The sequence below is a fragment of the Apus apus genome, chromosome 3, assembly GCF_020740795.1.
Source record: "Apus apus isolate bApuApu2 chromosome 3, bApuApu2.pri.cur, whole genome shotgun sequence".
Lineage (NCBI taxonomy): Eukaryota > Metazoa > Chordata > Aves > Apodiformes > Apodidae > Apus > Apus apus.
In genome coordinates this window covers 85,281,549-85,293,184 of record NC_067284.1, presented here as the reverse complement: position 1 = coordinate 85,293,184, position 11,636 = coordinate 85,281,549, and the positions used below count along the sequence as shown (strand labels likewise).

At 36.6% G+C, this 11,636-nt stretch overlaps 1 protein-coding gene across 3 annotated transcripts in view; it reads right to left on the bottom strand.

Moving 5' to 3' along the window:
- The window catches only part of LYST (lysosomal trafficking regulator), an 82,273-nt gene that overhangs the window by 3,105 nt on the left and 67,532 nt on the right, over nucleotides 1-11,636 (bottom strand). For 2 of the 3 annotated variants that reach the window (XM_051614671.1, XM_051614672.1), the window contains 11 exons: nucleotides 11,414-11,570; nucleotides 10,882-11,022; nucleotides 10,266-10,483; nucleotides 8,736-8,966; nucleotides 7,862-8,051; nucleotides 6,902-7,038; nucleotides 6,124-6,222; nucleotides 2,680-2,819; nucleotides 2,289-2,386; nucleotides 550-706; nucleotides 271-342 (listed from right to left, as the gene is read on the bottom strand). In XM_051614671.1, the coding sequence (XP_051470631.1) occupies nucleotides 271-342; nucleotides 550-706; nucleotides 2,289-2,386; nucleotides 2,680-2,819; nucleotides 6,124-6,222; nucleotides 6,902-7,038; nucleotides 7,862-8,051; nucleotides 8,736-8,966; nucleotides 10,266-10,483; nucleotides 10,882-11,022; nucleotides 11,414-11,570 (1,640 nt within the window). Of the gene's footprint in view, nucleotides 1-270; nucleotides 343-549; nucleotides 707-2,288; nucleotides 2,387-2,679; nucleotides 2,820-6,123; nucleotides 6,223-6,901; nucleotides 7,039-7,861; nucleotides 8,052-8,735; nucleotides 8,967-10,265; nucleotides 10,484-10,881; nucleotides 11,023-11,413; nucleotides 11,571-11,636 lie in introns of those variants that run through there. The other variant, XR_007889033.1, reaches the window with a different exon arrangement.

The following is an 11,636-nucleotide window of genomic DNA, read 5'->3' as shown; positions in this document are numbered from 1 at the left end:
AGTTTCTATCCACCAGCAGTAGAACCTAGTTATTACTGTCATTTCAAATACAGTACACTTGTGCTCATTTCCCTTCATGAATAATTAGTAGGATTGCCTTGCTCTTTTAGACAAGGGTTTGTACATCCTGTTCTCATGTCAAATCCATGTTCAACACTTAAGGCTATTTTGTTGTGGTTTTATTGTTTGTCGTGTTTGTGTTTTTGTTGTGGTTTTTTTTTTCCTCCAAATAAAATTAATTCATTTATTGTATACTTAAGATCTTTTTACCTCACAATAGGTTTGGCAGACTTCGAAAATGTTATTTCTCGTACTGGCTTCAAGTCCCACGTACTCCACAGTCTGAAAGAAAGAGTAATTTTTCTTCACATTTAATTTTACAGATATTTCAGAGATAAACAAACTGTTTAGCAACTATGATTGGAAAATGAACAGGAGCTTGTCCACCTTCTTTAAAGCCAAATATCCACCTGATGTTTGGCTACATTCTCTCAAATGGTGAGCCTCAGTTATAAGCATTTTAAGAAATAAAGAGTCTCAAATGCTTACCTTACAACTCCATTTTCCAGCCCCCCTGCAATCACATTGACAGACACTCCTTCAGGCTGGTTAGAGAAAGCAACAGAGCAAATACTCTCCCTGCAGTGTACATGTCCCACAAGATCACCATTAACTGTCCAGAGTCTCAGATCACTGCCCCCTCCAACTGCAAGGGAACACAGCATGTGAGTATTAATAAAACAAAACTAGACCCCAGCTAGGTCTACGCAACAGAATCTGTAAGTGTTAAAGAATTCAACTTTTGGAAAGATCAGAAGGTTTACATGATTCAGGGTGATACATGCTGCACTAAACAACTACCTCTTCCCTCTTTCTGTGATAGGGAGCATGCAAAACACCAAGCCACTGCAGTGATTTAGAAAACATCAATTCATATTTATGGGACATTATACTTGAAAGTGCCATATAGATTTACTTTTAATGATCCATTTTCATGTACTAACACGAAAGCACTAAGAGGGAATTAATACTATCTACTTTGAACAGGTAGTTCTTGTATCCTGGCTTGCATTTTAAGCAAAATACACAAAAGTACCAAGCACAGTTATTTTACCTGTTTATCTGGAATTATTTGATTCTATCAAGAACTAATAACCCAGCCACTGCTTTGTCTTAAAAGGGACTGAAACTCACATCCCTTACCAATTGAAGAAGAATACAATATTTTCCAGAAAAAAAAAAAAGGTTTGTGAGCTACAGAAATGGAGTTGAAAGTCTTAATGTCAGTTTAAAACCTAAATATTAGGTTTCTGAAACTGCCAGAATAATTTCCCCTAGTCCTTTAAATACTACAGACTGCTATTTTGCTCCCTCCTGTTCCCCCACCCCCCAGTTTGGAACAGTATTAATTTCAGTTAAGTCTGTGGAGGACTCCAGTAAGAGAAGGTGACTGAAAGATTCTTCAGTAAGACCTGTATCTTACTGAAGGAAAAGAAAGTTGGCCCAAACAAAGCAATAGCTCGGTCAATAACTGGCTTCTAACAATATGGATAAACAAAGTTAAGCTCTCTTCCTTCTCATTCTGTACCTCCTTGGATCAATGGAACAATATTCTGTCATCTGGGTGGGCCCCATTCCTCCTCAGTCTCAAGCTTACACAGTACATGCAGGTATCCTTATAGACAGCAAAATGTTGCTAGGACTGACTTGGCATAGCTTCCTCAATACAGTCTTGTAGCACACAATCTTCAAATCAATAAGCATTCTGATAAATGAAATACTCAAAAACCCACTGCTCAAACAGGACTTAATGCTCTTGTCAAGAAACAGTACTGTGTGGAAACAAAAAACCCTACTTTAAAATAAGACAGGATTGATTCTGTGATTGCTTCTGGGGATAAGGAAGCATGTAAAGTGATACAGCAAATAACAAATTCTGTTGCTCTGTGATATACTCTACTCCCCTGAAGAAATGTGCCTTTGACAACAAATCTGTTAAAAAGAAAGCAGCCAATTTCACAGAACTTAGGTCTCCCAGGAATCTGTTGAAACTTAAAGACTTTTTATAAAGAGATCAAGCTGTTGGCTTTTCCACATTTTACTCAAAACACCCATCTAATTATGTCTAGAGAAGTTTATATGTCACTGCGTGAAAAAAAAAAAAGAGCACTCCTGTTTGACCAAATGCAGTCTCAAATGATTACCACACACACTCAACTAATTTAATAGCAATTCTCATTAATGATTTGGTCTGCAACCAAAACAGCTTAATTGACTGCCAAATATACCTGAATCACAAACTGTTGCAATATCACCAGTTGTTTCACTAGCTGAAACTGCAGTCACAGGACTCTTGTGTCCAGCCAGACTTTGGACATAGCACAGCCTGAAGAAAATAGAGAACAAGCCTAGAGTTCAGACTCAAACACAGAAAAGGTTTTTCGAGGAAAATATTTAAGAGTTATATTAATTTCAATCAACATTTTCCATTATGATGGTATTTTTCACATTCATTATATAACTTCCCCACCCTTAACAGGAAAAAACAGTGTTTGACTTCATATTAAGATACTGACAGAACAAAAAAATCAATGCATTTTAAAAGGGTAAAGATACCCAAGAGCTGGAAAACAGTAATTTAAAAGCAAGCCATTGGAAAAGTTATATATATATTTGTACCTGTTCAAATCCCATATGATGCAGGTTCCATCTTTGCTGACACTTATCATTATACTGTATGGTTTGCACACAAACAAGCTTGTTATTTCTGCTGTGTGACCATAAAGATGGACTTGTGACTCCATTTCAATCTCTGAAGGCTGAAAAACAGCAAGATAAAACATGAACTTGTGAAAAAGAAAATTAATGTATTTTTTTCTGTAAAGGATAAGCCTAGGGACAAGTTTAATTCTTAGACTCTAAAAACAGTTCCCATTGCTTTTAATGTCATCAGTTTAGCAACATTAATAATTAATTACGTTTAATACTTTATAATGTGATAAGCCATATATATCATTCATGTTTAACTTCGTGCTTCCAGTGCTTTAGTCTAAGCAAACATTTTTATATGGTCCAATGAATCAAAATTAAGAACTCCTGTACTACTTCTGTCTAAAATACACACCTTGAAATCAACTGATTTGTTTTCTACAAGACTGCTGTTTCCACATGACAACAAAATGACAGTCCTCAATAATTTAGCATCTAGAAGAAGCACTTTGAAACACAGAAGGAAAATGCAGTTCAGCAGTTATAACTATGTGTGCAGTAAGTTACTGGGAATTCCTCAAGTTGGTGCAAAGTGATACCTTCGGTGATACCAAGTTGGAAAAAATACACAGAAAGTAAAGCTTAAATATAGAAACTGCTAGATAAAAACTAAAGCAGCAAATTTAACACCAAGTAACACTTCTTATTCAGGTTATATATTGTGAAATAATTAAGACTTCTTGAAAACTGGCTAAGTCAAAGAAGCTGCTTGATCAGAATACTAATGCTTTCATTAAGACAACTTGCTATATATAGATTAGAATAATATTTGTAAAAGAGGAACATTTTTCTGCTTATTTCCTCATGTGTCAGAGTACACTGCATTTTTGTATGAGGGTACAGGATGCATATTGCAGGTCTACAAAGAGCTTGAAATTAGAAACAGACAAGAAAAAAGTATACATATGCTTAAAGTTTGTAGAAAATTTCCATGTCTTTCTGCACTAACAGGGATAATATAATCCATGTAGTATTGCAAAAGTCAATACACTTTCTGACAACAGTAAGACCTGTCATTTTGCTCTTGCTACTGAGCATCTCACCCAAGTAAGATACAGGAACAATCAAGACTTTCAATTTTCTGAAGAACTGATTTTGATAAGCCTTTTATTGTACTGCACCCATCTCCTTTGTTTGCTGTTGAGCTGCATTTTGACACTTGAATTGAAGTGAATTATTTGGTCTGCTAATAGCTGTGTTTTTTTGATTCTTCACTGGTTGGTTGTAACAATATTGTAATGAGACAAGCTGGAATTTTAGCACCAATTGTATTAAGGTCTAATAAGTTATTAAATAATTACCTTGTGCCTAAAATACCATCCCTTTTTACTTCCCGCTTGCTTTTCAATGACAACCACTAAAACAGTATCTAGATGTGGAATAACATGCAGGTATGTCTCTACTTTTAAATAGCGGTTCTTTCTGTTACCCCAAATGATTGCCTATGGCATTTGGGTAGAGAATTTAAATGATCACTGCCCAGTTTTGCTCAAAGAGATTACTACAGTGCTCTCCTGTTTGCCTGACAACTCTAATAGTCAGCAAGAGAAGTCTGGGGTCATTTGTATAACCAGAAACTCTTAGATGAGCTTTTCATGGAGCTGCGAGTTACTGTCAAGATAGATCAGTTTTAACCCTCTACTTCATTAGTTTTTTGACCCTCTTAAACAAAAGCTAGGAAAGACAGAGCATCAGAAGTACAAAGTGGATGTATTTTTCAATTCTGACAGCATGTCTTTGAATTCCCATATCCAATTAACAATGTAATACTTGTTTTATGCCTATGCAATGAATTTATATAAATGTGAAACAGGGCAAAATATTAATTTTAAGTACTGCATTGTAACAGACTGTTGTTCTCTTTTGTCACCAAACAGCTGACAAAATGCATACACAACAGATGCTAGGAAGCATGTTTGCATTCCCTGCAGGGGAAATGACTCAACAGCAGGAGCTACAGAATTGGCATAAAGTCAGTCTACCTGGGGCATGTAAAACTGTCAGGGCTGAGAAATTCAGCAAAGATGATCTTAGAGATAACATCTGTGCAGCTGAACAAAAATCACTTGTTTCTAGGAAATGCAGGGAGCTTAAGAACAAAGAAACTAGAGCTTCTTAGCATTGCAGAAGGCAAGTATATTGAATTTCTATTTTAGTACCTGAAAAAAATTTAACTGGAATCCAAGTCTCAGTACAGGTTATTTACAAGTTCACTATTCTGGTGAGCAGCTGAAGTGCCTGACTTAAGATCCAATTAACTGAAGCTTGCAGGCCTCAAGCTCTACTTCATTTTATAAACTCTTATGTTGCTGAACTCAAGTATTTTGAGTGGCAGATCACCAGAAACTGGAGGAAAGCCAGGAAAGAAATCACTATGTTTGTGCTCTTCCAGTCAAAGCATCTGCTGTTTCCCACTGTTGAAAACATGAAAGTGTGTAGGCAGTGCAGATCATACCAAAATTCCCTCCAGCCCATGCTGATTCAAGTGCAGCAAGGAGTACAATACTACAAACATGTTTGCCAATATCTGTATGAAGCTAAATTTGAGAAATCAGTTAAGTTTAGTAGTTCCTATGGGTAATCCTGTAGATGCACCCAAAATGGCCTGTCAAGAAAGCTAAAACTCTGTTAAAACCATGAAGAGGTTACTGCTGGAGAAAGTCGGACAGAAGCTTAGTGTGAACCAGAAGATTAAATTAGAGTTCTTTTTATGCTTTCATACCATGCTTATTACTACATAGTATCCAGGTGATTTCTATTAGTATCTCAGTATCTTTCTCTAATGCATTAAGTAATGCAAGTTACTTTTCTCCCATCCTTTCTCATAGCTTTTCCTTTGGGGAAGATGACAAAGTGAAGAGGTTAACATATACACTGGGAGATATTTCATTCTGGCTCTATGTAGTGTTAAATGCCTTCTGCATTTGAAATGTTTACTTTGGGGAAACGCATTCCACTGTTTCTGTTAAGACTTTGAAAGGCTCTGTCTCCTTCACAGAAGGAGTTACTCCTTAATGTAGGGAGCTTCACTGTACCAGCTTCAGTTTCAAGCCCTAACCTGAATACAGTCAGAGCTGTATATGTAACCAGTTATGCCCCCAGACAATGAGGGCTGACTACAGGCTAGCAGTATGTGAACAACAGCTTAAAAAAACCCCACAAATAAACATGCCAAGTTAAATCTATGTAACAATGTCAGAGGATTCTGCAAAAATAAATACTAAACAAGCACTTGATCTTTTAACAGTTCTCCTGAATAGAACATATTCCCCTTTTCTCAGTTTGTTTAAAAAAAGACTGTAATAGTAAACCCAGCTAAAACCTTAAATATAAATCTTATTGAATGGAACTTACCATATTGCTAGTGAACCTGTTCATATATGCTGTGATGACACCAGATTTACTACCTGTGAACAGCTGACAACTGTCAGGCACCCAAGCACAACTTGTTACCTTGGAAAGACAAAACAAAGCCAAAAAATGTTAGAACAAGCTATTCTAATTGCTATTTTCATCATGCCATTGCCTTTGGTCAAACAGATTCTTTATTGGTTATCCTAAGAAAAGCCATGTAAAATACCTCAAGAAATCCAAGAGTTAAAATAAACCTACTTTAGGTAATTTTGTTATCACTTCAGAAACAAAGTAAAGAGAGAAATTCTGTGTAGCCCAGAATTTACAGCTAAAGAGCAGTGAACTGTTGCAGACTTCTAAATCTACAGCCATATCATCCACCAAAATCTTTTTTTTGGAATCTCACCAACCACTGGAGAGTAACAGAGACTCTGCAGTGCTCCCTAACAATTCCTGTGTTCATTTTTCTCACCCCCGAATGTAAGCTTTTATAAATCCACACCAATTTTCCACAGCATGGAAAAAGAAAAAGCTAAAAAAAATCAGATGCATTCAAAAGGGATCTTTACCTGGTACATTAACACATCCAGGAACAAGACACACTGAAGCAATAAGGGACACATTCCAATGGAGAAGCATACAGATTAAAACCAGTTGTGTTTGGATGCTCATCTCCAAGAAATCTGAAAGCAGTAGTACCTACTGCCAAGTTAGGCCACCATTTAGACTAGCAATATTAAATTGAAGACCAAGGGACTGATTTTTTTTTTTTTTTTACCTGATGGAACTGTGAACTCTGTATAAAATTTACTGGAGGTTCACTTTGCTTGCTTTTCAGTCGTAAAATGTTATCAGCATATCCCCAGCTCAAGATGGCTGACCACTGAATGTCAGTACTGTGCATGCTTCTCACACCTGAAGGAAGGCATATAATATTGTGTCATACATGCAACCAAAGAGTTGATCACTTTGAGAGTCAACAATTAAAATCTCAGGATCATGTTTTATCACAAGCTAGAATAGAAAAAACCCTGAAGTTTCAAAATACAGTATTTGTTGCAAGGCTATGGCTTAATCTGTAATGTATTATAAACAAATGTAGTTTTCAGAGATTATGCTAACATTCAGTGTTATCCAAAGACAGTTTACAACCAGGATAAAGCTTTTTTTGAGGAAATGTTACATCTATTAGGGGTGGAGGAGAAACTGACATTTGTTTCTAAAAAACCTTCACTAGTACACCTTACAAAGAAAACAAAGAGTATAAGAGCCTGTTTGTACATTATCAATAAGAATCCCTTTGAGGCATATTCATCTGAAAGGAGAAGATCCTTTGCCTCTGCTTTTTCACTAGTAAAGCTTTTCCTCATTCCCTGCCTCTATGAAAAGCAATCACTTAATTCTCCTTTCTGTTGCCACATGTTCTTTTCATCTGGTTTGCAGTTCTTCCTGGACTAAGTCTGCTGGCAAGTTCTAAAGTTAAATCTTTGTCCTTCAGTCCCTTTAATGAAAGCTTAATTACAGGATGCCTCTATGTAGTTTCAAAAAATCACAAATAGTATCCACCCTCCAGGAAAGATAAAACATATGGAAGCTCTTACTGGATTTATAAATCAATCCTTGGAAAAAGTGACTAAATTTTGGATGTTTGCTGGAGAATAATAGCAGCATTAGATTTAATTTTTTTATGGCTCATGTTCGCACAATTATGCATGTAGAGAGTAAGAATAATTCATACCTTGCTCCTTGCTATATATCATCAAGAGGCAAAACTTGCAGGACAAACCACAGACAGCTTTAGTTGGTAAAGCCTGGAGAGAGCCAAACCTTTCTCCATGGGGCTGGCTAAAGCAGACAACAGGATCTGGAGCACTTGGGGAACCAACGTATTCTCCCCACTTCAAGCCTTTTATCCATGGTAGTGGACTCTAAAAGAAGCACAAATAACGATCATATTAAAAGATGGTATAAACCTTTCAGAAAAATATTATTTCATTAGTAAGGGAGAATCATTCATATTGCATTCCTGTAAGCAGTCACATGGTAAGGATTGAAGTATTCTAAAAATACTAAAAAGACAACTGTGAAGCACTGAAGGACCATCAACTAAACTATTAAGAGAGTTCTCCCACTTCTTTAAGGGCTGAGATAGAAAGTTTCTATTTCAGGTAGTTTAGTGAAAAATACAAGTTTCTTTAAATGCAAGGCTTCAGTTTATGACTGGATTTCAGGACAAACAAGTGTTTGAAGAAAACTGAACTGTCCTACAGACAATGAAGAAGTTGAGGATGGAAGAAAGCACAGTATGTATTTGCATCCTGTTGGTTTGCACACAGATTCCAGAATTCATCACAGAAAGCATAAAACTGGTTAAGTGAAATGCTTTCCAACAAATGTTTGCTATAGCTAAAGAGAAATTCAGATCTTAGTTTGACAAAAATATATATCACAAATTCATGAAAATAATTTACTATCACTTCACTGATTTTTTGTATTTTCTTTACAACACAATATGGGTAGCAAGTTGCAATTTTAGGAAGTAAACTATAGAGGTACACTAATTACAGCATATGAATATTAATCAAACCATCTTGCAAATCAAAATTACATACTGGATATATTATTTCTTTAGTGTGTTCTCTGGTTTCTCTGAAAGCAAACTGCACTAGTAACCCCATGGCAGCAGGAAGTTCTCCTTCCATGATAAGCCTGGATCCAGGTCTGCTAACATGTGCTGCATGGAAGAGCTGGCGAGGTGTTTGCCCGTATGTTTTTATCATTGTTTCAAGGGCTCTTCTCTGAACAGGATCCTCAACAGCAGAAACATCCATCCCAAAGTAAGTCTAAAGAAGAAAAAAAAGAGAGGATATGCTTGTCCAGTTTGTCTTTTGGAAAGATTTTTTTCAACACATTGACACAAGCTGATAGTCAGACTCCAGTTGTTTGGCTAAGACTTGGACCACAAGCTACCCCACAATGGGGGGTGAGAACAGTAACCTTGTCACCTCTTCTTTATTGGTGATAACTACCACTGTAAAATTTATCATGTAAGCTACTCCTACATGTATTCCATGACTAATTTCTGTCAAAGAGGTTTTCTTAGTAGATCTTTACTCATCTGTGCAAAACCGGAAGGGTTTCTGGTGATGAACAAAAAGTTGAAAAAAGTTTGTTTTCTGTACCTCTTTTTAATTAACACATTAAACCTCTGGTTTGGGCTGGAGAGTAGAAATTCTCTCCCCTCTCTGCTTGTCAGTTTCATGTTTCTTTAATTTTGTCCCACATACTTCTCCTCAGTCACACTGACAAAGGCCGTTACTTTTCACTTTAAAAATAAACAACACACACAAACTCAGTTTTTGAAATTTAAGGTAATAACTAAATCAATACTGAAGCACAAGACAAAGGAAAAGGAAGGAAAGCATTTGGATGGCTACTTAAAGAGAAAGCCACCACTGCCAAACACTACTCTTTTATGAGCTCTTCCAGCTAGAGGATGAATACTAAACACACAGGACACACTTGAATGCATTTGAAACCAGGACTGCGTGGCTGAGCAAACTTTGTGATAGTAAGGATTTCAGCTAAAGAATACAGAGATATCCATGTTATAATTAAGTACTATAACTCTAGTGGTCTTTACATGAAATGAAAACTTCTTTGGAATTTGAAATTTACTGGAGGGGAAAGTGCTCATTAGAGGGTAAAAACAGAAGACGCATGAAGGAAAGAACATAAATAAGGAGATCAGGACAAAACAAACTATTTTAATAATATCAAAAGCTGTAGCACAATCTGCCTAAATGAAAGATTTACTTTGAATGAGATAGAAGCCCATACACATGAATACAACACCTGTATAGCACTGCAAGCAACTATCCAGAAAGTCTAAAGCCCATACCTGATCATCCCCCCAGACTTATCTCAAGCAAGGCAGACAAACAAATCTGTGAAGTCTCACAACAGTCCTTGGGATCTTATCAGTTCCGCATTGAAATGGTTAAAGCCTTTTCTTATTCTTCAGCACTGCATGAGCAAAGGATCTTGCTTCATGCTGGATGTTTTCCATGAAACTCAGACCAACTTCTCCCCATTAAGTTACTAAGTACTATGAACAAATACACTGCTTAACCAATACTTACTGCAGGATGAAAGACATTAATAGCCTGAACAGAGGCCTTGCCTTTTTGCTTATAACCAAACACCAAGTCAATCCAGTGACAGATTGTCTGGGAAACGTGATCAGACTCCAAAGCCTGACGATGAATCAAGATGAATAGACGAGGATCGTTACGAGCCCATGGTGGAAGATTGACATGGTTAACTCTGTCACCATTTTGGCGTACTCCAAAATCAAAACCTAGAAGTGGGAATAAATGTTTCAACATTTTAGTTGACAGTAACTCAAAAAAGGTCTTTATCAGGTTCTATGAAAGCTAACCATTAGGCACAGTGATCGCTGATCAACAATGCAGCACCATTAACAAGTACCCCCAAACATACTCAAACTGAACATACACAAATGGAAAAATCCAACGACAGCAAATTAATTTGCACCTATGACTTCATGATGAAAAACTTTCCTTAAGTCCTACATAACAGCTTATTTAGCTTATTCTGCAAATTCATGCCAAATTTCTCCCGTATATCTAGTGCTTAGTGTATTCAGTGAAGGGATATAAGTGTTCTCAGTTTCAACCCATAGGCTCAACCACACAGCTGTTTTGAGTATAAAGCTTTGTTATCTTCTTAGTATACCTTCTCTGTTAACTAGAAAGTCAGGCAGGTAGAAAAATTCTGGGATAAGCTCCTTTACATCAGTCATTGATTCATACGAAGAGAGTCGCCAGGTTGTATGGGTAGAATGAAAAGTTCTGTCTGGGATGTCAAAACTTTGATCTGTAAAAAATGCAAACTGAATTTGTTACATTGATGATGGACACGATAACAGTTGTACACCTGCAACTTCATGTAGTTAACTGCCCTTCAGTTAGCTGAGCACATTCAGAATTCTTTCATCTCAATTATGATGCGTTACACATGGACTGCAAATCAAATATAGGTCAGCTCTTTATTCTACTCATGCTAAGGTATAAATCTAAGATGTACAGCTTTATGGTCTAGCTTGATAATTTCAGAATAGGTCTACTGTGAAAGCAGACCAGATTTAATTTTACTGAACTCAGCTATTTGGAATTGATAAACAGTGCTAAACAGAGGAACATAGAGAATTCCTGTGTCATCGAACAAGGCCCAGATGTGAAAAGCAAGTGCAAGCAAAAACCCTTACCTTGATAGGCTAAAAACATTTTAGTAAAAGGTGGCAGCCTAACTAGGAAATGAAGCACAGTTCCACTGTTGGAATAATGAGATCCATAGTGATATGGTTGTACGGGGGGCATTGGATCATCCTCTCGTGCTCCCTTACGGTACTCTTCTTCCAAATACTAGAAAAGTAGTAGGAAAAAATAACCATAAACCTCCTACTTAGACTGCATTCCAATAACAAAAAT